This window comes from Nipponia nippon, unplaced genomic scaffold, assembly GCF_047370975.1.
Source record: "Nipponia nippon isolate SJK-2023a ecotype South Korea unplaced genomic scaffold, ASM4737097v1 scaffold_27, whole genome shotgun sequence".
NCBI lineage: Eukaryota > Metazoa > Chordata > Aves > Pelecaniformes > Threskiornithidae > Nipponia > Nipponia nippon.
Window position 1 is genome coordinate 5,952,308 of NW_028262344.1, and position 23,499 is coordinate 5,975,806.

At 41.9% G+C, this 23,499-nt stretch overlaps 1 protein-coding gene across 1 annotated transcript; it reads right to left on the bottom strand.

Annotated features, from left to right (window-relative positions):
• Positions 1 to 997: 997 nt before the first annotated feature.
• On the bottom strand, positions 998 to 3,323 carry LOC148055098 (zinc finger protein 462-like). Its single transcript, XM_087763024.1, has 2 exons — positions 3,061 to 3,323; positions 998 to 1,896 (listed from the first exon to the last, which is right to left on the bottom strand). The coding sequence occupies exons 1-2, from the start codon at positions 3,168 to 3,170 to the stop codon at positions 1,692 to 1,694; spliced, it is 315 nt and encodes a 104-aa protein (XP_087619150.1). The 5' UTR covers positions 3,171 to 3,323; the 3' UTR covers positions 998 to 1,691.
• Positions 3,324 to 23,499: the final 20,176 nt, after the last annotated feature.

The window sequence follows — 23,499 nt, forward strand, 5'->3', positions numbered from 1 at the left end:
ACAAATGCAATTTTTGCCATAAATTTTATTTGAAGCTGTCTAGGGTAACATTTCCTCAGCAGCTTCTTTACCACCCCCCCCCAAACAAACAAAAAAAAACCCCAAGACAAAGACACATGCATTTCTAAAACTAGATTTTAGTCAAGTATTTCCTACCTTTTGGAAAGAAATTCTTTGTTCAAAATCAAAACATACCATGGGTACCAGATCCTGTATTCCTTATTCAGGCAAAATTGCTGTTGAGTTGAGTAGGATTTCCACCAAAGAAAAAGTGCAGGATCAGCCACAAAGTATGTAGATTCCTATTCATTCTATACTGCTCCCCTCGTGCTAAAAGCTAAGGAGTAGGGGGAAAAATTAGCAACTCCCATCTTGGATCAAGTAGCTCTCCAGACTCAATGTAGTATGTAACTATTTCACTTCTGCTTGCAAAAAGATGCAAGAACTCTCATAATTCTCTCCCACTATACCAAAACAAAAAAACCACACCCACCCACCCCACAGACTGGGGCGGGGGTGGGAGGGGAAGAGATGATAACACCAATCTTGACAGAAAGTACTGGTGTGAGACGAATAGATGCTCATTTTAAAAATGACAGAATAATTATGAGGACTGATTTGTTTGGCCCATAAGCTGCACAGCTGTGCTGTTAGTTTGTTTCTTTAGTTAAAAAAAAAACTTAATTTTTTAAAATGCTAAACACAGAAATAACAAGTTTTATATTCACAGGAACTCTTTTCCCTGTCCCCTTCCCCTTTGGAAAAAAACACCACCACTCATTTTGCATGAGAAAGTTAATTGTATCATTTTTGCAACAGTTCGAGCTGATAGGAAATAAACATATGGCAAACAAAACCACACAATCAGTCACATGAAATCTATCAAATACTAAAATTATAGTTGAATACTAACAAACAGCTTACCTGGAATAAAGGATGGCAATTCACAAACCATTATCTAGAAATTAAAGACTCTCTCTCTCTTTTTATTTTTTTTTATTTACTAAAATAATTAAAAAAAAATCACAGTATTTTAAGAAATAAAATCCACAATGGGATTTTAAGCACAATTTGTTTTCCTTTCTTTAAAACTTTGTTTCTTCCTCCTTTCACCACCTTGCCCAGCAGTATCTCTACTTTAATCATAATGACACCAGGCAGTACTAACAAATGCAGAGATGTCCCTTTGTTAATTTTGAGGTATTAGGAAACAGGTGGCTGTTTTAAGCAAAGCAGTTTCTGTCTTGTTTTTGTTTTCTTTTCTAAAGCAGCTGCATTCAGTCTGGAAAATCATAATGTATTGAAATTAGAAAAACGCACCAAAATTTGTGTGTTGAAAAGTTACACCACCCACAGCCATGCTCATTATGCTTCTGTTTGCAAACAGTACAAGTCTCTACTGCAAAGCACATTGTGTAATGTAGAGACACAGGGAGTTGTTGCATTAGTCCAATATGAATGTAACTTCCCATTGTCAAGATCCAGAAGAAAAGATGCAGTGATATAATGGAACCACTTATTCCATCATTTAAATAACTTTAATATACACACACTCACATAGGTACCAGTGCTTTGAAAATAGATCATTCATTCCTAAAAGCAGCTTTGTTTCTTCCTTCTGCCCACCCCACCTGCCCATCCCTTCCCATTCACCACTGTTCAAGTAAGTTGATTAAAATCACACCAAATTTTTATTCATTTTTGGCCTCTGAGGTCTCTTGGAGAGGTTTGTCAGCAGCTACAACACTGACTGTAGTTTCGCTGTTGTGGGACAAGTCCACCACCATTTCTTCAGTGCTTTCCTTTTCTTCTACTGTCAGTGTATTAACAGTCTTTTCTGTGTTCTCCTTCAGTTTGCTGTCCTCTCTGGTCCCTTGCTTGCTTTCATTCAGAGCCCTGAAAATCCAAGCAGTAGAAAATGTAAACCTTTACAATCCAAACATGCTTTGGATACAAGGAAATAGGGAGCGTACTTCTCCCAAACAGTTAACAAACCAATAAATCTTATTAAAGCTTGCAACATTTCAAGTACTTTTATTTAAACAGACAAGAAATAATGCTTTCTCTTACCCTTTATCCCTCCACAGCCTAGCTACAATATTACATTCAAATTCTTCCACATGCCAGTAATCCTGGCTGAGATCTTCTCTTTGAAGAAACTCTAGCTAGCAAAGACATCTGTTCTATTGAACAGATCTTTGTCAAGAGAAAGAAAATGAATGTTCCAGAGATGCCTATTATTTCACAGCATGGGCTGATATTTATGAGCATGCAAGGAAAAGATCTTTGCTATTAACTTCACCGTGTGCTTTTTGGGGAGAGAGCACGCTTATTGAGATTTTCCTTCACCTGAAGCCCTTAACACTTCTCTGTACATAATTCTTTGCACTGGAGCTCCAAGTTTAGTTGCAAGCATGCTAAAGAGAAATAATAAGGAAGAGAAAAAGCCAAAAGAAACCCAGATTCCATATAATTTGCTGCCATTTCCATGCTGCTCTACCAGCAAGCAAACATCAACAATAGACTCAAGTAATGTTAATTTTGGACCAACAAACTGGTATTCATCTTGAAATGAAGTTTAAGCTTTAGGATCATAGTAAAGAACATTTATGTGCTACATTTGGATTTCATAACACTAGATTTTAACTCCCAAACAGAGGGAATTTCTGGAACGATTTGTATTCCGGAAACCCTTGGCCATCTGTAGATAAAAGTTTCTTTCGGTTTGAAGTCTGATCTAGACCTGAAACTGGAAGGGTGTTTGGACATACGGAGATATTCAGGTACAGGTTTAAAAACAACAGTTACCTTGGATTTCTGGGTTCCTGGGTCAAACAGGATGGACAGAAGCATCTAGTTGAGTAAATACATCTGATAATTGCATCCAACAATGTTTGTGTTAGACAGAATTCTTCTCTTATTAGAATAATCTGTCATATCCCTGTGTTTGCTTTCATTACAGGTTTTTTTTGGGGGGGAAGGGAGGAATGGGTGGGGAGATGCCCAAAGATCAACTGTTACATTTGGCTATTATGCAAAAGAGTCTGCAAACCAACTTACATGCCATGCCTCAGCACATGTCGTTCCCACTCAGAGCCCTCTGTAAATGATCGGCCACAGAACTCACATGGAAAGCGCTTCTCTGGAGCTCCACTGTCACGATACATCATGGACTCTAGGAGAGAACAAAATTATCTGCACATTCATGAGCATCAGGGCAAGAAGGGACCTTTATGATTGTACTCTGATCTTCCCTGCTGCCCTTCAGGGAGGAAAAAATATCCCGAAGAAGCAAAAGATTTTCCTGTAAAAAAGCAGGTATTTCTGAAATTGTCCTCCCTATCCTAAAAATGCAAGGTGTGAAAATTCTATAACCACCACTATGAGAAAAGGTCAATTAACTACAATATGGAAATGGGGGGGGGGAAATGGGACTTTCAAAATAATGGAGTGCTTCCCACTTAGACACCTACATGAACAGCCAAGGTTTTGTATTAATACCTAAAAGTGAACTGAGGGTCTCTGAAGTGACCAGGATTTCAAGAAGCTACAGAGCCATCCTGAAAATTCACAACATACATTGCATCTGAAAAATCCCATCCTCGATCTCAAGAAGTCTGTTATATCTATTTGCAGAGATGTTTTATTGCTCCCTGTATTTGAACAAGTGAAGAGATTGTGGGGTTTTACATCAGAACCAACACTGAGAGTTTAGTGTGGAAATAGCTTGAAAGCAAAACCAAAAGAGAGCACTTGAGTCAATATGTAATTTTCAAATCAGTGGTGCAAATCTTAGGAAATGGAGACTTGGTATACTTGGCATCTGATACTCATAAGAAATTGTCATCCCCTCAACATGAAGTCTCAGGAATAAGAGAACATCACTGAAAGGATGGTATCTTAACTGCACAGGTGTTTCATCTGATCCTAATAATTTATACAAAACATTTAGGGCCTCATTTGCAGAAGTGTCAAGCACCTAGCTTTACATCCAAAGTCACTGGCAGCTGAGGGGACAACATTTCTGAAAGCCAATCCCCATGTGAAAAGAGACAGCTTTAACAAAAGATGAAACATTTTCTAATAAATTAAAATCACCACATAAGCCTTTAAAAATAATTTCATGGACCATCTCACTTCATTCTTTTCTCTGGAAATGAGACAGCATATATTCAGAGCATTAATTTCTTAGCAGGAATTATCTTAAGTAAGAAATCAACAGAATGTTTTTCTGACTCCTTCCAAATTACATAATGAAAGAAAAGGGATTTTGCTTATATTTCAGTTCTTTTATCTGCTCACTTGGTTTCTTCACTCTCAAATTTACTCCATTAGAGATCACCTATAAACTCAGAACCGCCCATATGCTCACTTTTCTTCTCCATATGTTAAATTTTGTAAAGGTATTTTTGCTACATGTTTCCTACTGGTTGCCCTTTAATAAAGTTCTAGGTGGAATGTTTCTTTACACTTTTTTTTTAAATCCCTTCCATCTAGAAGAAAAAAACTTATTTCATATTTCTTAGCATCAGTGATTTACTATGTGGTTAAACAACAGCAAAGCAAGGTCCCCTCCTGATATGAGCAACAGAAAGTCAGTGGCATGGGCTCCATTTACATGTGGATCTGACTCCTACAGTTAATACCATATACATGGGCCAAATTTATAAATACCACTGAAACACACTGCCCCTGTACCATGATTAATCCAACACCTATGGAGGGTAGAAGTTTTGGAGGTGACAGCTGCTCTTCTGTACAAGAAGAAATCCAGATTACAGTAGACAATAGGAAATTTATTCTAGGACTGTGCAGACATAATAGAGCCTATTTTGCTCAAATGACTAGGGAGACTTTATACTTAGAATTCCCATTAACAAGCACTACCCTAATAATTCTGCTGTCCCTTCTGAATACATTATATGTTCCCACCTACTTCCCCATGAGTCCCTGATTAGTTTGGTTTCTTGGACTGTGAATTCAGACTGCCTCCCAGAAAGAGTAATCAGGCCATGCACTTACCTGGGGTCTACAAAAGAGGGGTAACATATTGCATAGACACCTGACTTGCATTTGATTTTCCAGCATTACACACACAAACACACATGCACACTTATTTTTATCTACTGAAGAAAAAAAACAGAGAAAAAGATTCAGGTGTCTTTTAAAAGTAAGATATAAAAGTCAGTAGAGACAGGCAATCTCTCTGGGATGCAACTTCTAGGAAGAACAGCTACTCTTTCCCTAGAGTATCTCAGATGAATAACTTAATCCTTTTCCACGCACATCTTCTTCCTTCTAGGTCCAAATATTTTCTTTTGTCCTTTACCAGCAACCAACCATTCCTTTCCTTTCTGTACTGGTTTTGGCTGGAATAAAGTTTTCTTCATAGCAGCCTGTATGGTGCTGTGTTTTGGATTTGTGACCAAAACAGTGTTGATAACACAGGGATGTTTTAGTTATTGCTGAGCAGTGCTTACACAGTAATTCTAGGCCTTTTCTGCTTCTCACGCCGCCCTGCCAGCAAATAGGCTGCACAAGAAGTTGGGAGGGGGCACAGCCAGGACAGCTGACCCAGACTGGCCAAGGGGATATTCCATACCATATGACCTCATGCTCAGCAATAAAAGCTTTGGGAAGAAGAAGGAAGGGGGGACATTCGGAGTTATAGTGTTTTGTCTTCCCAAGTAACCATTATGTGTGATGGAGCCCTGCTTTCCTGGAGATGGCTGAACACCTGCCTGCCGATGGGAAGTAGTGAATGAATTCCTTGCTTTGCTTTGCTTGTGCGCGCAGCTTTTGCTTTCCCTATTAGACTGTCTTTATCTCAACCCACGAGTTTTCTCACTTTTACCCTTCTGATTCTCTCCCCCATCCTACTGCAGAAGGAGCAAGCGAGCAGCTGTGTGGGGTTTAGCTGCCCACTGGGGTTAACCCACAACACGTTCCCAACTGACACAGCAGTTCAGCTCTGCTAAGATGGCATGCTCGACTCCTCCTTCTCCAAGTCCAGTGTCCCAACAGCCCATTCCTTGCAATGACGTACCTAAGCATAGCATACATCAGTCTTAAGCTGTCAATCTAGGCCACAGCTTGACTCACAGGAAGAAATCCTGTCTCTGCTGAAGTCATGGACTTCAGAGGGTTGAGCGAGGATTTCTTCCCAGATACTCAGAGACTGAAGATACACTTTAGGCAAATCCCACCTCCTGGTAACACCATGAAGACTAAAATCAGCAAAAGCATCCAAGTGGTATAAGACATTACAGTTTGGTGCAGTTTGAAAGCTGTGACAACATTAGCTACTGGTACAGGCAATATTTACGAGTACAGGAATAGTCCTATCTTAATAGGATGATTTTTTTTTTAATTGGAAGCAGCTTCTGAATATCAACTAGAAGATGATGTTAACATGTGACACTGCACCCAAGCCACATAGCCATGTCTTCAGCACCTGTGTCAGTTGGACACTTGAAGACCACCACTATAAGGTGCAAGATACCATTTCGCAAAAGATAAAGTCAATAGAACTTGGACTTTTATAAAGGTAGATGGCATAAGGACTTTCCATATTTTTATCCACTCTAGTAAAAAAAAAATTAAAAATTAAAACTGATATTACCTGAAAAGGAGAAAAATTAACAACCGTCACTTCTAAAGGGAAGCTGGGAAAGAACAGCAGTGAAATACAATTTGGGAAATAAGCATGATTTTTAGATCACTCATTTGAACAGTCAATTACAGATTTTTCAGCCAGTCACAGATATTAAAGAAGACTGCAGGTAAAAAAATCAAATATAAACAAAATTGCTAAAACATTATACCTAGCTTAATTACTGCTCACACAAAGCACAGTTATGTCTGTTTCTCCCTGCAATTTTAAATCTCCAACCTAGAAGGTGGTATTCTTACATTTTCATAATAAGTATAAAAACTCTCAAGTATCCTGAAGCCAATTTAAATGATGATCTTAATTTTTTTTTTCTCCCATGGTAGAGTTTATAGGGATTTATGAGGCTCAGTACCTTCTTTTTCTCTGTCTGGATACCACGGTTTCCAGGGTCATTTCAGCACCTGTGCTTGTGTGTAGTGCTGATGTAATCCTCACAAAGACAGCAAGACTTTTCATCCCTTCCTAGCTGCCAGTCTACACAAAACATTGTCTGCTACAGCTGCCAAGTTAGGGGAAGCTGGTCCTTTAGTCAAAGCATTAGACTCATTCTTTAGCACTGAAGCTCTTAGGGTCACATCCCCCACTGAAAAGACACTTGAACAAACTTCCACATGAGGGTGCAGAGTTAATAATGTCCAACTTTGGAACATGTGTGGAACCAACATCCCTCCAGCTCCTCCCCTGATTTCTTTTAGGGCTGCTAACAAAGATCTCATGAAGGATGTTTTTCAATAAAAGTTGTTTCCTATCTAACTCACTCTCTTCCTCATTAAATAAAAATATCATCAGTCACACTCAAAGTGAAGTGTTAATGGCCCCTTCATGTTCTGTAAACTGCTTGTGAATCTAGCAATCTTAACTTCTACAGGTTTGAAAATACCTGGGGAGACATGTTTTCTTTTGTGAACAACTCTTGAATGAACTTGAAATGAGTTTTCAATTGAAAACCGAAATTTCAGAAGGAAAAAGGTAAACATGGCAGCATGCTTTTAGTTATAAGTACATAGAAACTTGGCAGCCTGCACTCAGCATCAGGAGGTTGGATGACCCCTGGAACCTGATGATTAGGCATGACAAGGCTCACTGCAGTTATTAGTTCAAATCAAGCTCCTTTTACTGTTGAACAAGAATTGCAAACATCATATTGCATTTGATTGATGAAGTGGCAGCAAAGATGCAAGGGCTATGGATGTGTTAGAAACCACGGAAGCGCCTGAGAATGGTCACGTAGGAATTAGGGCTTCTCCCCCCAAAAAGGTGGCAGGATCAATAGCCCAACTGAAGGGCATCTACACCAATGCACACAGCATGGGCAACAAACAGGAGGAGTTGGAAGCCATTGTGCAGCAGAAAAACTATGACATAGTTGCCATCATGGAAACATGGTGATATCCTGCAGAAAGTGGATAAATATGCTGTAGTTTTGTACGAAGGTGTGCTAGCTTTGTGGATTTACCACCTAGCACCCATCTCTGTGCAGGCATGAAATAAAATACCTCTGCTCTGTGTGTTAATTGGTGTCTGCACACCGGGCTAACGACCCCGCTTTTGGGATAAGAGTTTTTGGCGACCCAGATGGGACTGCACTGACCATCTTGCCTGGATCATCTTGCCGTACCCAACGGGGAGAAGTGGTCTGACTGAACTCCAGCACGCACCGACCTGTTGATCGGGGACTCCATTGGCTCCTCTCCTGCAGTCGGTCAGTAAGCGACTCAATGGTGCACACTATTTGAAAGAGGTATTTTAAAAGGAAAAAGGGGGGAAGGGCGAACCTCTTAAGGAGGCACTTGGAGTTGGTTTTTGTGCTCTGCATAAGACACATTGGAAAAGACACACAGCAGCAGCGTTGGTTTGTTTCTACACATTGTATTTGTAACACAGGGAGAAAATCCCTAATTTTTTATTTGGAATTTTGTGTGTATGAAACATTGATTTAGGTTTTTCGGTACCGAAATGGGTTCCACTGCTTCCAATGAGGCTCCTCCTTGTTCTCCCTTAGGATGCATCCTAAATAATTGGAGTAAATTTGGAGCGGACCCCATGACCAGGAATAAATTAAAACAGTATTGTAATCAATGGTGGCCACAATACCAATTGGATGATGGTGAAATATGGCCTGAAAATGGGTCTTTGAAATACAATGCTATATAACAATTAATGTTGTTTTGTCGGAGAAATGGGATGAGGTACCATATGTTGATTTGTTCTTTGCTTTAAGAAATGACTGGGATGTTAGAAAGAAATGTGTTCTGGTGGATTCGAAACACCAGAATGGAATATACTCTTTAACTGAAAAGAAGGAAAAAAAAGAAAAAGAGGGTTTGAACTAGGGGATGGAGACCTATAATCCAAGCTCCTCTTAGGTAGGCTGTAGAACCTGAAGGAATGCCGGTGCATGTACATGTACCATTTACTACTTCTGATTTATTAAATTGTAAACAGGCAGTCAGGTCTTACCAGAATAATCCTGAGGGGATGTATAGTACTGTTAAGACCATAATGATGACTCACAGTCCTAGTTGGGGAGATATACAAGCCCTTTCGGAATATTTGTTAAAGAAAGGAGGGCAGTCCTAGAAAAGGCTCAAGAAGGACTGGCCCAACAGCAAGAGGAGCACTCAATGCTGACACATATCTCCCGAGGGAAGATCCAGGGTGGGACACTAATACAAGCAAAGGATTTGAGAGTGTGAAAGAGTATCAAAAACTAATTCTATATGGAATCCAAAATGGGGTAGAAAAGCCCAAAAATTTGTCTAAGTTGTATGAGATAAGACAAGGAAACAAAGAAACTCTGTCTGCTTTTTATGAAAGACTCTGTGAAGTGGCTCAAAAATGGACAGACTTGGATCCAGATGATGCTAGCAATATGAAATTGTTTAATATGTTGTTTATTGGTCAATCGGCATCGGATATTAGGAGGAAGTTGCAGAAAGTGGAGGGTGCAGACAGAATGACAATTTCTCAATTAATGTCAATTGCATACAAAGTATATAATAATAGAGAAGAGGTAGAGGAAAAAGAGAAGCGAGGATGAGCGAAATTGCAGGCTTCTCTGCTGGCCACTCTGACAGAAGGAAGAGGAAGTGTACAAGGAGGATTTAGAGGTAGAGGTAAGGTAGTGGAGGCCGCTGTGAAACCCCCCTAAGAACGAATCAGTGTGCCTACTGTAAACAGGAAGGTCACTGGAAGAGAGAATGTCCACGTCTTTTGAAGGATCGAGAGAAAGAACCAGGGGAAGTTGCTGGGGTAATGGCAGAGATTGGATTGGACTGAAGGGGACCAGAATCTATCAAAGCTTCCCCAGCTGATCCTGATTTCATAACACTAGATTTTAACTCCCAAACAGAGGGAATTTCTGGAACGATTTGTATTCCGGAAACCCTTGGCCATCTGTAGATAAAAGTTTCTTTCGGTTTGAAGTCTGATCTAGACCTGAAACTGGAAGGGTGTTTGGACATACGGAGATATTCAGGTACAGGTTTAAAAACAACAGTTACCTTGGATTTCTGGGTTCCTGGGTCAAACAGGATGGACAGAAGCATCTAGTTGAGTAAATACATCTGATAATTGCATCCAACAATGTTTGTGTTAGACAGAATTCTTCTCTTATTAGAATAATCTGTCATATCCCTGTGTTTGCTTTCATTACAGGTTTTTTTTGGGGGGGAAGGGAGGAATGGGTGGGGAGATGCCCAAAGATCAACTGTTACATTTGGCTATTATGCAAAGGAGTCTGCAAACCAACTTACATGCCATGCCTCAGCACATGTCCTTAGGCAAATACAGTTGTACTGAGATGGGAAGAAGGGCCTTCAGTGTGTTTTCAAGGTTGGAAAGTTCCTTACGACTCCCCCTGAGGAATATGGATACTTGTCTCTTACAGCAAAGTCTGGATGTCACTGCTGTCTTCCTTTAAGAGATTTGGTGAGTGTGACTTTTGGGGGTGTATTTGAAACAGTCTATTATATTACATCTGGGCCATGAAACTATGAAAGGCCTTAACTTTTCCTACTGCTGTTCTGAAGATTGATTACTTTCCTCCATCTCAAAAACATAATAAGGGAGAACAGTTAAAGTCAGGTTACAGTTTCTTGAATCTGGACAGCATAACCGAGGGAGACTGTGAACGTATGTGTTAGAGTCCTTCGGGGATTTAAAACACCAGTCTTTATTTTCTACTGAGAAAGATTTTTTTTTTTAAATTTTTTTTTCTTCTGCTCCTGATATTTTAGTGAGGTCCTGGGAAATATGAGCAAGGACAGCATTGAAGGAATGTTTACCAATCAGACAAGCTTTCTAGTTTGTTAACAAGGTTACAAGGTAACAATTTAGATCCCATAACGTTTTGCATAGCTATGTATGATAGTGCTTTCCTCTGTATCGGGGTCCTCCATGCATTGGCTGGGGCACTGCTATGCGCATAGCTAAAAATATAAAAGAATAAATTCCCTTGTTAGTTCTATGCTAAGCATCCTAAAAGATCCATCTTGTCTTTCAGAGCATTGATAGAGAAAAAAAAAAAGTCTGCATTCCTACTTCACTGCAAAGACTATACTTCATTACAATAAAGGAAAGGTTAATATTCTGCATTTCCAAAACCTTCCAGAAGTCTAAATTAAGAAGTGAAACATCAAAATAGACAAGACCCCTGGAAGGGGAAAAAGCACATTGGAAGCAAATGGTAGGAAATTCCAATGCTTCTTTTTTTTTTTTAAATAAATGATAATTTTTTAGATTAAATGAGGAAAGCAACAGTGTTACTACTCCTGCTATGTTCTATAATAACCACAATATACTTCTATCACCAGTGAACACTGCAGGTTAGGATGCAGTACTGAGCAGTACCTTACACTGGCAGAATACCACTGTGAAAAAAACATGGTCCCAGCAAACCCCTGCTTCCAGGCTTAGCCTGACAATAATTAATACTTTATACTGAAAGAAGGTAGATTTAGATTGGACATAAGGAAGAAATTTTTTTATGATGAGGGTGGCGAGACACTGGAACAGGTTGCCCAGAGAAGTTATGGATGCCCCATCATTGGAAGTGTTCAAAGTCAGGTTAGACAGGGCTTTGAGCAACCTGATCTAGTGAAAGATGTCTCTGCCCATGGCAGGGGAGTAGATGATCTTCAAAGGTCCCTTCCAACCCAAACTATAATATAATATACCTAATATAAATAAATATACCTGATATAAATATAATGTATATTTTATTTATGCATAGATGCACTATTTTATAGATATATTTATATATGTGTCTATATATATACACATTTATAAAGATATAGAAATTAAATATATATATCTGTAAAAGCATATGTATAAAATGGATAAAACATTCTTTAATAAGAGCTAATAGCATGAATGATTAAAGTTTATATGTGAATAGAACATAATTCAGCAAAAGTAAAAGGCAGGTTTGGGGCCTCCCACTTTGCAAGGCTGCAGAACAAGCCTTGATATATCTGGGGTGGCAGTGGTGAGGACCTTCAAGAGGGCAGGGTGGGGCAGTGGCACAGACAGGTTGGAACATGCCTGAGGGCTATGGACCCCTCCTAGGAGGCCCACCAAGGGACATCCTGCACAAACCCTGTCATGTGCAAAGAAGAGACTAATCCTCTGAGCTGGACTGAGAGGCCCTGGCATCTGGGCCCAGTCCAACAGGATGACCATGCAGTATTACTGGGGAAGACTTTGGGCTTTGCACGGTGCTGCAAGACACAGGCAGTGCTGTCTGCGAAAATGGAAAACCAGAACAAAATGCCAACTTCAGAAGAACCAGTGCATGGGGACAATAAGGAAAAGACCCAAAGGCATTCTCCAACAAGACCATGTGAACCAGAAGATCCCACCAATGGGTGCATGCACCGCAAACTGGATTTCAAGGTAAGTGTCACACAGAGAAGACAGGTGGTTGTGGGGGAGCTCCCTTTGCCCATGGTTGTGGGGGATCTTGCAGCTACCTGTAAGACCATTGTGGGGTGCAGGCTGGTGCTCTATGTGTTTCCTTGTCCTTAGGTCAATGACCTTACAGAACATTTCAAAAAGCTCCGGCTGGCTGACTAACTGAGGAGGGAGAAGTCAGAAGTGTGCCATGTTCTATTTGTGTTCCTGTCTGGGGCTGCAACAGCCAAAAAAAAGAACAGGGTTAGAAGTGAAATAGCATTGCAGGGCAAGACATGGCAGTATACTTTGCAGAAAGACTATTATCTGTTCCTCTCCATGCTGATGGAACGTATGAACCATCTTATTAACCCCACAAAAAAGTTTCAGCTGTTGATTCTCCAGCAGTGGGCCTGGTCTATGACCCTGTCATAAGGAAAACAAAGCTCAAAATGGATGAAAAGCCTTACGCTTTCTCTACAACTGGGGATCTGGCACATGTTTTGGGGGCTTCTCCAGGGGTTGCTGCTATGAAATTTCTCTTTATGGCAGACATCACCAGAGGGTTTAACTCACTCTGTCTCTACACGGATCTTGTAGAGCACCAGCTTGTCAGGGACTTTGTGGTTCCATTATTGCACTGTATTCCGACTGGCAGTAATAACAAGATCATTACAGTGATGTATGATAAGCTGCACTCTGTGCCGGTAAACTGCCAGCACATTGACACAATCAGCATTGAAATAAAGACTGACCAGAATCAGCATGTCTCATTTTGCTTTGGGAAGGTGATTGTGAAGCTGCATCTTCAGCCCCAGAAGCTTCTGATATTTTAAGAAACCCTGCCAAAATGGTAGTGGTAAAAAATTATGGGGACCCCTCCTTATACATGAATTATTACAGAGCCCAGGACAGCAATGGTCTTCCTGGTTTCCAAGGCATTCCTGTGATGTATGGGGTGGGCACTGGAGGTATATTCTGTAGCCTGTTCAGAAAGGTTGTCCAGCTTTTGAAAAGGGATTTGGAAATTGTAAAGCCACAAGTTAAAAGTGCTGCTCAGGATATTGCAAAAAACGTGTTTGGACATGTTTCCAAGGTTGTCATTAGACAAGCTGGAAATGCCAGCAAATCAGGAGGGTTCAGGTCTTATTTATATTCAAAGAAAAAGCCTTAAAACAAAACATTTCATGCTTATAATGGGTTTAAAGCAGCCCCACTGAGGTATAGGTTCAGGATGTGGTAACAGACAGCAGACCAATAGTTTTCAGACTAAACAATTTATCTCAGAATAACAGTACAGTAACAAATACAAATCAGTAGTACAATTATCTGTGTCAAAACAACAGTAGATCCAGAAATTCACTAACAATGGGCTAAACTTAATATCAGGGCACACAAAGACTTAAATAACTATTGTTACCAGGCAGGCCAGCAGGAAGCAGGGCATGGCTTCTCTGGACAAGTTGACTCGGACCAGCCAATGGACTTGGGGAATTCTGAATTCCCTGATTGTCCTCTTTTATTGTTGAGTCACAAAAGCACTATCTGGGCTTGTTAACCAAACATCACATCCTACCTCTGATCCCCCTCTGTGCTGGGTCTTTCCTTCATGTTACAGTGCTTGGATGCTACCTTAAAAGGTGTGCGACCACCATATGGCCGCTAGAAAAGGAAATATACTGTAAAAGGGATGGCTTTTCTTCAATGCTGCTCAGAAGAATGTACCAAATCCGAGCTGGATTTATTTGAAGTGTCCCCAATGCAGGCCAGCGTTGAGAAAAGCCTGTTTATTGAGGTGCCTCCACTTTCCGCTATTTCAGTCTGCACCTCTGGACTTATTCATAGGTAAGAATGGGGAAGATTACTGTGGTGGGTTAACCTTGGCTGGCTGCCAGGTACCCACCAAGCTGCTCTCTCACTCCTCATCCATCAACAGGACAGGGGGAGAAAATAAGATGGAAAAACTCATGGGTTGAGATAAAGACAGGGAGATCACTTGCCAATTACTGTCACGGGCAAGACAGACTAGACTTGGGGAAGATTAATTTGTCGCCAATTAAAAACAGAGTATGATAGTGAGAAACAAAGACAAAACTAAAACACCTACCCCCACCCTTCTTCCCAGGCTCAACTTTCACTCCTGACTTTTCTACCTCCTCCCCCCACCCCCAAGTGGCACAGGAGGGATGGGGAATGGGGGTTGCAGTCCTTTCATAACAGTTCCTCTCTGTCGCTCCTTCCTCCTCACACTTTTCCTCAGCTCCATCGTAGGGTCCCTCCCACAGGGCACGCAGTCCTTCACAAACTGTTCCAGCATGGGTCCTCTCCACAGGTTGCAGTTCCTGTCAGGAGAGCCTGCTTCTGCATGGGCTCTCCATGGGCAGCAGTTCATTCAGGGAATATCCACCTGCTCTGGTGTGGTCCTTTCCATAGGCTGCAGGGGAATCTCTGCTCTGGTCTCTGCCGCTTATTCCTCCTCACACTCTTCCCCTGCTACAGCAGGGGGTCCCACCCACAGGATACAGTCCTTCACGAACTTCTCCAATGTGGGTCTTTCCCACAGGCTGCAATTCTTCAAGAACTGCTCCAGCATGGGTCCTTTCCACGGGGTACAGTCCATTGGGGGTATGTCTTCCTCGTTCCAGACTTTCTCCCTGGTCTCTGGGACCTGGGATTCCTGAAGGCCGGTCTTTCTAGTAAAGACTGAGACAAAGAAATAATTCAGTACCTCAGCCTTCTCCATGTCCTGTGTCACCAGGGCCCCCTGCCCCTTTCTTGCAATATCTATTCCCTTGACAAGATTTACTGCTTTCAGAACAGCTAGCTTTTCCTGAATAGAATATGTAATAATTTCTGCACGATTTTAATTTTCTGCGTAACACTAAAACATACAGTCATTTTAGAATATGATAGTTTTCAGTTAATTCAAGACTAAAAGCATTGATATGATTGAGAATACATATGCAGAAGTACAATTAAGCAGCAATATGTTTCACATGATTTAACAAGTAGCTAGTCTGCAGGAAAAAACCAAACCAGCCACTAATAAACCCAAGTATCCTACTATTTTTTCTTCTAACATTTTTATAACCAACATACACAATAACTGTATAGAACATTTAAGTTTACAAGGTAATAAAGGCCAGTCACAAGTGGTGTTCCCCAGGGCTCAGTACTGGAGCCAGTTCTGTTTAATATCTTTATCACTAATCCGGACGAGGGGATGGAGTGCACCCTCAGTAAGTTTGCAGATGACACCAAGTTGGGAGGGAGTGTTGATCTGCTGGAGGATAGGAAGGCCCTGCAGAGGGACCTGGACAGGCTGGACCGATGGGCCGGGGCCAACTGTATGAGATTCAACAAGGCTAAGTGCCAAGTCCTGCACTTGGGTCACAACACCCCCATGCAACGCTACAGGCTTGGGGAAGAGTGGCTGGAGAGCTGCCTGGCGGAAAAGGACCTGGGGGTGTTGGTCAACAGCCGCCTGAACATGAAACAGCAGTGTGCCCAGGTGGCCAAGAAGGCCAACAGCATCCTGGCTTGCATCAGGAATAGTGTGGCCAGCAGGACTAGGGAAGTGATCGTCCCTTTTTACTTGGCACTGGTGAGGCCACACCTCGAGTACTGTGTTCAGTTTTGGGCCCCTCACTACAAGAAGGACATGGAGGTGCTGGAGCGTGTCCAAAGAAGGACAACGAAGCTGGTGAAGGGTCTAGAGCACAAGTCTTATGAGGAGCGGCTGAGGGAGCTGGGGTTGTTTAGTCTGGAGAAGAGGAGGCTGAGGGGAGACCTTATTGCTCTCTGCAACTACCTGAAAGGAGGCTGTAGCGAGGTGGTTGTTGGTCTCTTCTCCCAAGTACCAAGTGATAGGACAAGAGGAAATGGCCTCAAGCTGCCCCAGGGGAGGTTTAGGTTAGATATTAGGAAAAACTTCTTCACTGAAAGGGCTGTCAGGCCCTGGCACAGGCTGCCCAGGGAAGTGGTTGAGTCCCCATCCCTGGAGGTATTTAAAAGGCGGGTAGATGTGGTGCTTAGGGACATGGTTTAGTGGTGGACTTGGCAGTTCTAGGCTGACAGTTGGACTTGATGATCTTAAAGGTCTTTTCCAACCTAAATGGTTCTATGATTCTATGAGAGAAACAACTCTGCAGACACCAAGGTCAGAGAAGGAGCGGGAGGTGGTGCTCCAGGTGCCGGAGCAGAGATTCCCCTGCAGCCCATGGTGATGCAGGTTGTCCCCCTGCAGCCCATGGAGGACCACCATGGAGCAGCTATCTCCACTGCAACTGGTGGAGGACTCCACGCTGAAGGAGGTGGATATGCCCTGAAGGAAGCTGCAGTCCGTGGAGAACCCACACAGGAAAACCCATATGGGAAAGATTCTAAAGGTAGTATGTATATGTGTATAAAATATTTGGAAAATTTCTTTCTGATATCAGAGGAAATGCAGAATAAGAAGGAATATAGCTCACACAGAAAGCAAGCATCTTTCTGTTTTTTGTTTATTTTTGCTCCCTAATCGTTCTTACAGTAACTAATAGAGACCACAAAGGCAGTGTCATCCCTATAAGCCTTGTTATATTGAATTGTGAGGAAACTTGTGTTATCTGATGCCCTCACAGACAGTGGCAGAGAGAATATAAATGATGAACAATGTAATAAAGATGCAATTTTATATATACTGAGATTTATTCTAATAGCCAGTTACAGCACAGCCAAATTTGTTTAATCTTCTACTCACTCAACTTTGTTAGTAGGTGCTTTCCTTATTTACAATTTTTATGTATTACTTCAGTACCTCTGAAGTGTTCTTATTTTGTTTTTTTCCTCTCCTTCTTACCCCCTTCCATCCTCCACCAAGAAAGTGTTAAAAGAAGTTATGTTTTGAGACTGTTTAAAAATATCTGAAACATTTGCTTTGTTACTACAGGGAAAATAGCAGATACGGTTAGAAAACAGTACTATGCTTATCTCATTTAACTTCCTGTGTAATACAAACCATAATTTTTGTTTAATATGTAAAATAGTTTTTGAAATGGGAATCTAGTTGTGATTTTGAGCTGTGGTTAATAAAAATTTGTGCCTTATTTCTAATTAAAGTTTGTCCAACTTCATCTTCCCACCATTGGATCTTGCTATATATTTTTCTGCTAGATAAAAGAGGCAATCAGCTATCTCTTTTCCATGTACATACTCATTGACTGGTGAATATTTTCACTCCATTTTACCTGTCGCTCTGTTCTGACAAATTTCTCAGATAGAGTCAGAGCACAATACTTTAACTTTTGCACAAAGTGAATACCTAAATATTAGGGTTTTGGAAACTTGAATTCTGTTTCTAATTTTTGTCATGTAGTCCCTTTCTGTTTGCTTTCAAGCTAGTTGCTTGTCATTTAAAATATATGTAAAGATGAAAAAGTCCAGTAACTTAAAGTAGGGAAAAGTCTTATGAAGTTGTTAATTCTTAGCACCAGACTTGCTGCACCAAATTCATGTCACTACTTCTGTTTCCACCCTTTTGAAATGCACTGGTACTTTTTGCTGTGTGCCTTTTCCTTTCTTAAATTCAAAGATTAAATATGGCAGGTAGGAGTTGTTTTGGGTATTGAACTCAGCAGTCTGAAAACTGTCTGGCATATGTGCTAGATGAGGATTGCTAAAGAGTAATATGACTTCATACTTGCTGACAAATATGTGAAATCAAAGGAAACCAACACCAGTAACCCTCTAGGAGACAGCCAATCCTGGATGAAGAATCCACTTCTTCACTAACTGAATACTTGAGAGATTAAGACTTGGAATCATTTGGTTACAGGGAATATGAGCAGGAGAAACATGTAAGGTGAAGGAGAGCTGGTAACTTAAAAGATATTATAGCAGGGGTAAATGCCATTGAAAACATTAAATAAAAGAGGAGGGGGAACTATTGTTTTGAGAGCAGGGTTTGGATAGTCTGGAGTCAGATGTTCAATAATAAGGAAAAATCAAGATAAGACAGCACTGTTTATATTGGAGCCTTAGAATCATAGAATCATAGAATCATTTAGGTTGGAAAAGACCCTTAAGATCACCAAGTTCAACCGTTAACCTAGCACCTCATAATGACATCAGCAAGCTCCCTCAGCACTTATGGATGCAACCTGCCAGGCCCCATGGACTTATGTATGTCCAGCTTGTTTAAGTGCTCCCTAACTTGGTCCTCCTCCACCAAGGGTTAAGTCTTTCTTGCTCCAGACTTTGCCTCTGATCTCAGGGACTTGGAAAACGACATCAGATATTATAATAGTGTTAGTTGTGCAGTTCTGACTATTGTTGGTAGCAGCCTTGCATTACTGCAGAAATTCAGTTTTCTGTGTTGTACTCTTATATTCAAGTGAAAAATCACTGCCCTGGTTGATGCCATTTTCAAAAACTTTTGAGCTCAAGGCTACGCTGATCTTTCATTTTGGAGATGGGATACTTATTATAAAGTATCTAAATAGGGACATACAGTTCACATTTTGTTCAGAGTTTGAAAACTGTAGCCAAAACATTTAATGGTATTCTCATGCGATCTTTTTACTAAATCAAATGAAATACTTCAATTTTTACTTCCCTTTGACAAATAGTTTTCCAACAGGAAAATATTATCTCCTTATTAGTAATTTCAGCAATTAATAACTAACTCAAGACGAAATATTCTTTGATAAATTTAACAACTTGGAGCACCTCAAGTTCTCTATAGGAGAAACATATCTCTAATCAACTGTGAAATGTAAAAGACAACATCTGTTAAGGCATACTATTGAATAAAACATGCTGCAGAGCAAAAGCTTGGACTGCACAGCAGTCACAAATGCATTCTGCAGCTAAGGATAAAGATCAAACGCCTTTCCATGGAATCATAGAATAGTTTGGGTTGGAAAGAACCTTTAAGATCATCAAGTCCAACCATTAACCTAGCACCGCCAAGTCCATCACTAAACCATGTCCCTAAGCACCACATCTACCCGCCTTTTAAATACCTCCAGGGATGGGGACTCAACCACTTCCCTGGGCAGCCTGTTCCAGTGCCTGACTACCCTTTCAGTGAAGAAGTTTTTCCTGATATCCAATCTAAACCTCCCCTGGCACAACTTGAGCCCATTTCCTCTTGTCCTATCACTTGGTACTTGGGAGAAGAGATCAACACCCACCTCACTACAGCCTCCTTTCAGGTAGTTGTAGAGAGCAATAAGGTCTCCCCTCAGCCTCCTCTTCTCCAGGCTAAACAACCCCAGTTCCCTCAGCCGCTCCTCATAAGACTTGTGCTCCAGACCCTTCACCAGCTTCATTGCCCTTCGGTGGACATGCTCCAGTACCTCCCCCCCCCGCAACCAATCCCAAAGAGAATAAATCATATTTCCATTTGCCCGGGCCCCTTTTAATCATTGCGTCTCCATTGGATATTGGGAAATTGCTCTCAAACACCTCACTTCTTGGGGGCTTGGTTGTACACTATCCCCTCCTTGGTCCCACTCTCACAGTAACCATTGTTTTCGTCTCTCCCTTATTATCAGATCTAGGACCTTGTTAAATTGGGATGCTAAGGAAAGGGAGGGAGACAAACACACAGATTCATAAAACTTTACCAATTAGTGTTAACAAAGACAATAACCAGAAACAAACCTGGTCAGTTGCACTAATTGATGGGCTATCAAGAAACTGCAGGCAAACCCTGGATTTTGCAACTGATAAAATCAGGAAAAAAACCCTGATGAGAGAACATGCAGGGGAAAGGAACTGAGGAGGAACAAAGGGCGGGGAGGGGGAGGTAGACAGAAAGGGATATAAAAGGGGCTATGTATATGTAAAACGGGCCAGTCAGTAGGCTTGTCTGACTGAGCCCTGCGCCTGATCACTGCAGTCTGTCCTAGCTTTTTATTAAATCTTTTCATTAAATCTTTTCTTAGATACCTCTCTGCATAATCTCATTCTCTGTCCTGTGTGCTGCAAAGACTAAATGCCAGCTACTGGGGGAAAAAGCATGAGTGGATTTGGTGCCAGCAAATGGAGGAGTCAGACCATGAGTGTTGGCACCCCTGGCCTGTGCTGTCAGCTACTGGAGTGGGGTTCTAAGTGACAGCTGCTGAAGTGTCTTGGCCACCAGCCACTGGGGCGGGAACAGTGTGTGTCCTGAAAACCAGCTACTGGGAGGGACTGCATTAGTGAAGTGAATGAGGGTCTCAGTGCTGGAGGCTGGAGGGGGACAGTAGGTCACAGCCCATGTGCCCAATGCTGGCTGCTGGGGAGGGACCAAGTGTCTGTATCTTCCCCAAACCTGCTGTGTGGGGGATGTGCATGTGTAATTTGCTAGCAAACTTCAAGCTGGATGAGCTGGCAAATAGGAGGCCCTGGGTTCAGACAGGGGCAAGGGTCCATGCTGGTATGCCCGGGGGACTTGCAAAAGTGGAGTGCCTGTGGGACAAGTGTGTGTGTTTTTGCTAGCAAGCATCTAACTGGACTAGCTGGTGAATAGGGGACCTACGAAGCAGGTAAGGGGGCTTGGGGTCTGGGTAGGAGTACCGGGCGGACCGGGGGACTTGGGGGATCGGCAAATGTGCATGTGCTTGTAAATCTAAAGAGTGTGTTGTGTGTGTGCCTTCACTAGAGAACTTCTCTCTCTGCCAGCCAAAGAGGAGGAAGGGGACTTGACTGTCTGTGTTTATGTTTTATGCGAGTCCTGTATGTGGGTGCTATTGAAGGCAGCGCCTTGTCTGTGGCAGTCTGTGTCTAACTGGCTGTGTCAATGTCCTCTGTGCACGTGTGTGTGTGTGTGTGTCTGGGATACATGCTCAACTTCGCTACTGGTCGAACCTGCAAATGGGAAAGTGGCAGCCACTTCCCTCAGCCCAGGCCAGAGACCCCTAGTCCCTGGGTGTACCTGGCTGGGCCCCCATGGCCAGGCAGGAGGAAGTCCTTGGCTGGAGCTGCTGGAGAAGGCAGCCACTCCGAATGTCCCTTAACATACTTGACCTCTGTGTCCCCATCACCCAGTGCAGGCGCTCTGCTCCTTCCTCACTGTGCATACTTGGGTTTCTGGCATGTTCCCCTGAACCTGGGCTTTCAGTTTATCCAGGTGCCACTGAGTCTCCAAACTTTCCAGTTGTGCTTGCTATTCCTTGTTTTCTTTCACTTTCTAGGGTCTCCCTCTGTCGCCAAAGGCAAGTTAACAATAACCAGATGCTACTTTAGATCTTGTTGCCCTCTGCCCCATCCTACCCCTTGCTTCTCTAAATATTTCTTAATAACCTCAGGGGTGGGGCACCAGGGTAATTCCTTCTCAGTTTCCCAACTCACCAAGGGGCATCACCCAGGCTAAACACTGTGCGACTGGCTCCCACGCCTGTGTGCAGGGCCAGCCTGGCACCCATTTCAAGCTTCTCCTGCTCTCCGCTATCTCTCTTCCAAAGTGGCATTTCTCATCGAGATCCTGTCTATGATGACAAATGTTCTGCACTGGGGGGAGATGTGTATGTGCCTGTGACAGAGAGATAGAGAGATGGTGCAGGGTTCTTTCTAGATCTCGATAAGAAAGGCCCAACAACAAATGGGTTAATAAGATAGCTGTTTTAATAAGGCAGAATAAGAAGAGGAATGGAAATATACCTCACATTCATGCAGCATCGGACAAACCCTGGATGGATTTTTCCTATGGCGCACTGCACAGAGGAGATCCTGTCCACAGAGAGAGTTGTTCTTCCTTTTTGTTGTTCAAGTTATTATATAATTTTCTTACAAGAAAACAACTCTATCCCTAAAGGCTGTTTGCATGAGAACTTCTTGCTGCACTTTTAGATAAAGGCAAGGCCACACAGGTGGCGTAATCGCCGGTATCAAGTGGGAGCTGCCTGCAGGCTCCTCTGTTACAATGAGCTGGATGAGTTTATCCTGTGGCCAAGGGATTTGTGCAGCACAACGCAGGTCTGAAGGCCAAGCTGTATGTGCAGCACAGCACAGGCCTGGGACTTGTTAGGAAAATCTCATTCCCTAACTATTGTATCAATTAGGCTTTATAGTATGAAATTGTATAAACTTTCTTAAAATATATATGTATAAACTTTCTTAAGATGGAGAGAGAGAGTTTACATTGTATACTGCATAGTCATAGTTAAGTCAGAATGACTAAAGGGCCCCAGCTCATTGCAAGGAGGAGAAGGACAGCCCCCACCCTGAAGAATAAAGGATACCCCTGGACTACCAAGATAACACCAGCCCCTCTAACACCTCTGTGAAACCCTCCCATTATCTGGCATCATAGATAAGAAACTGTAGCAAGATGGACTCCAGGGATGTCTAGATCAAGAAAGAAGCATATGGATGATGACATCATAGAATTATAGTTTCTTTCCAAAATAGTTGTGTGTGTGTTAAGTAGTGATTGGTCAAATCATGTTGTACCTGAACACTTGAAAGGTATAAGAACTCATGCGCAGAATAAAGAATTACTCTTTCTCTTCCTAGGCATGTAACAGTTGTGAAATTTTTGTAACAGCCTACTCAGGTTAACTGTTATGTGGATCCCCAAGTCCTCGATGTATGATGGTCTTCCAGTCAGGACTGTTACAACAATTTCAACAGTAGTGGGCAAGTGTGAATTAGCAGCGATTAAATGAATGTATTCTTAAGTAAAATCTGTTGGAATTCTGACATACTGTTTTTTAACATAAGGTAGATTTTTATTTTTTAAATTGCTAAATTTACAACAAAAGAATCATAGAATCACAGAATATCTCAAGTTGGAAGGGACCCATAAGGATCACCAAGTCCAACTCCCTGCTCCTTGCAGGACTACCTAAAACTAAATCATGTGACTAAGTGCATCGTCCAGATGCTCCTTGAACTCTGACAGGCTTGGTGCTGTGACCACTTCCTTGGGGAGCCTGTTACAGTGATCGACCACCCTCTCAGTGAAG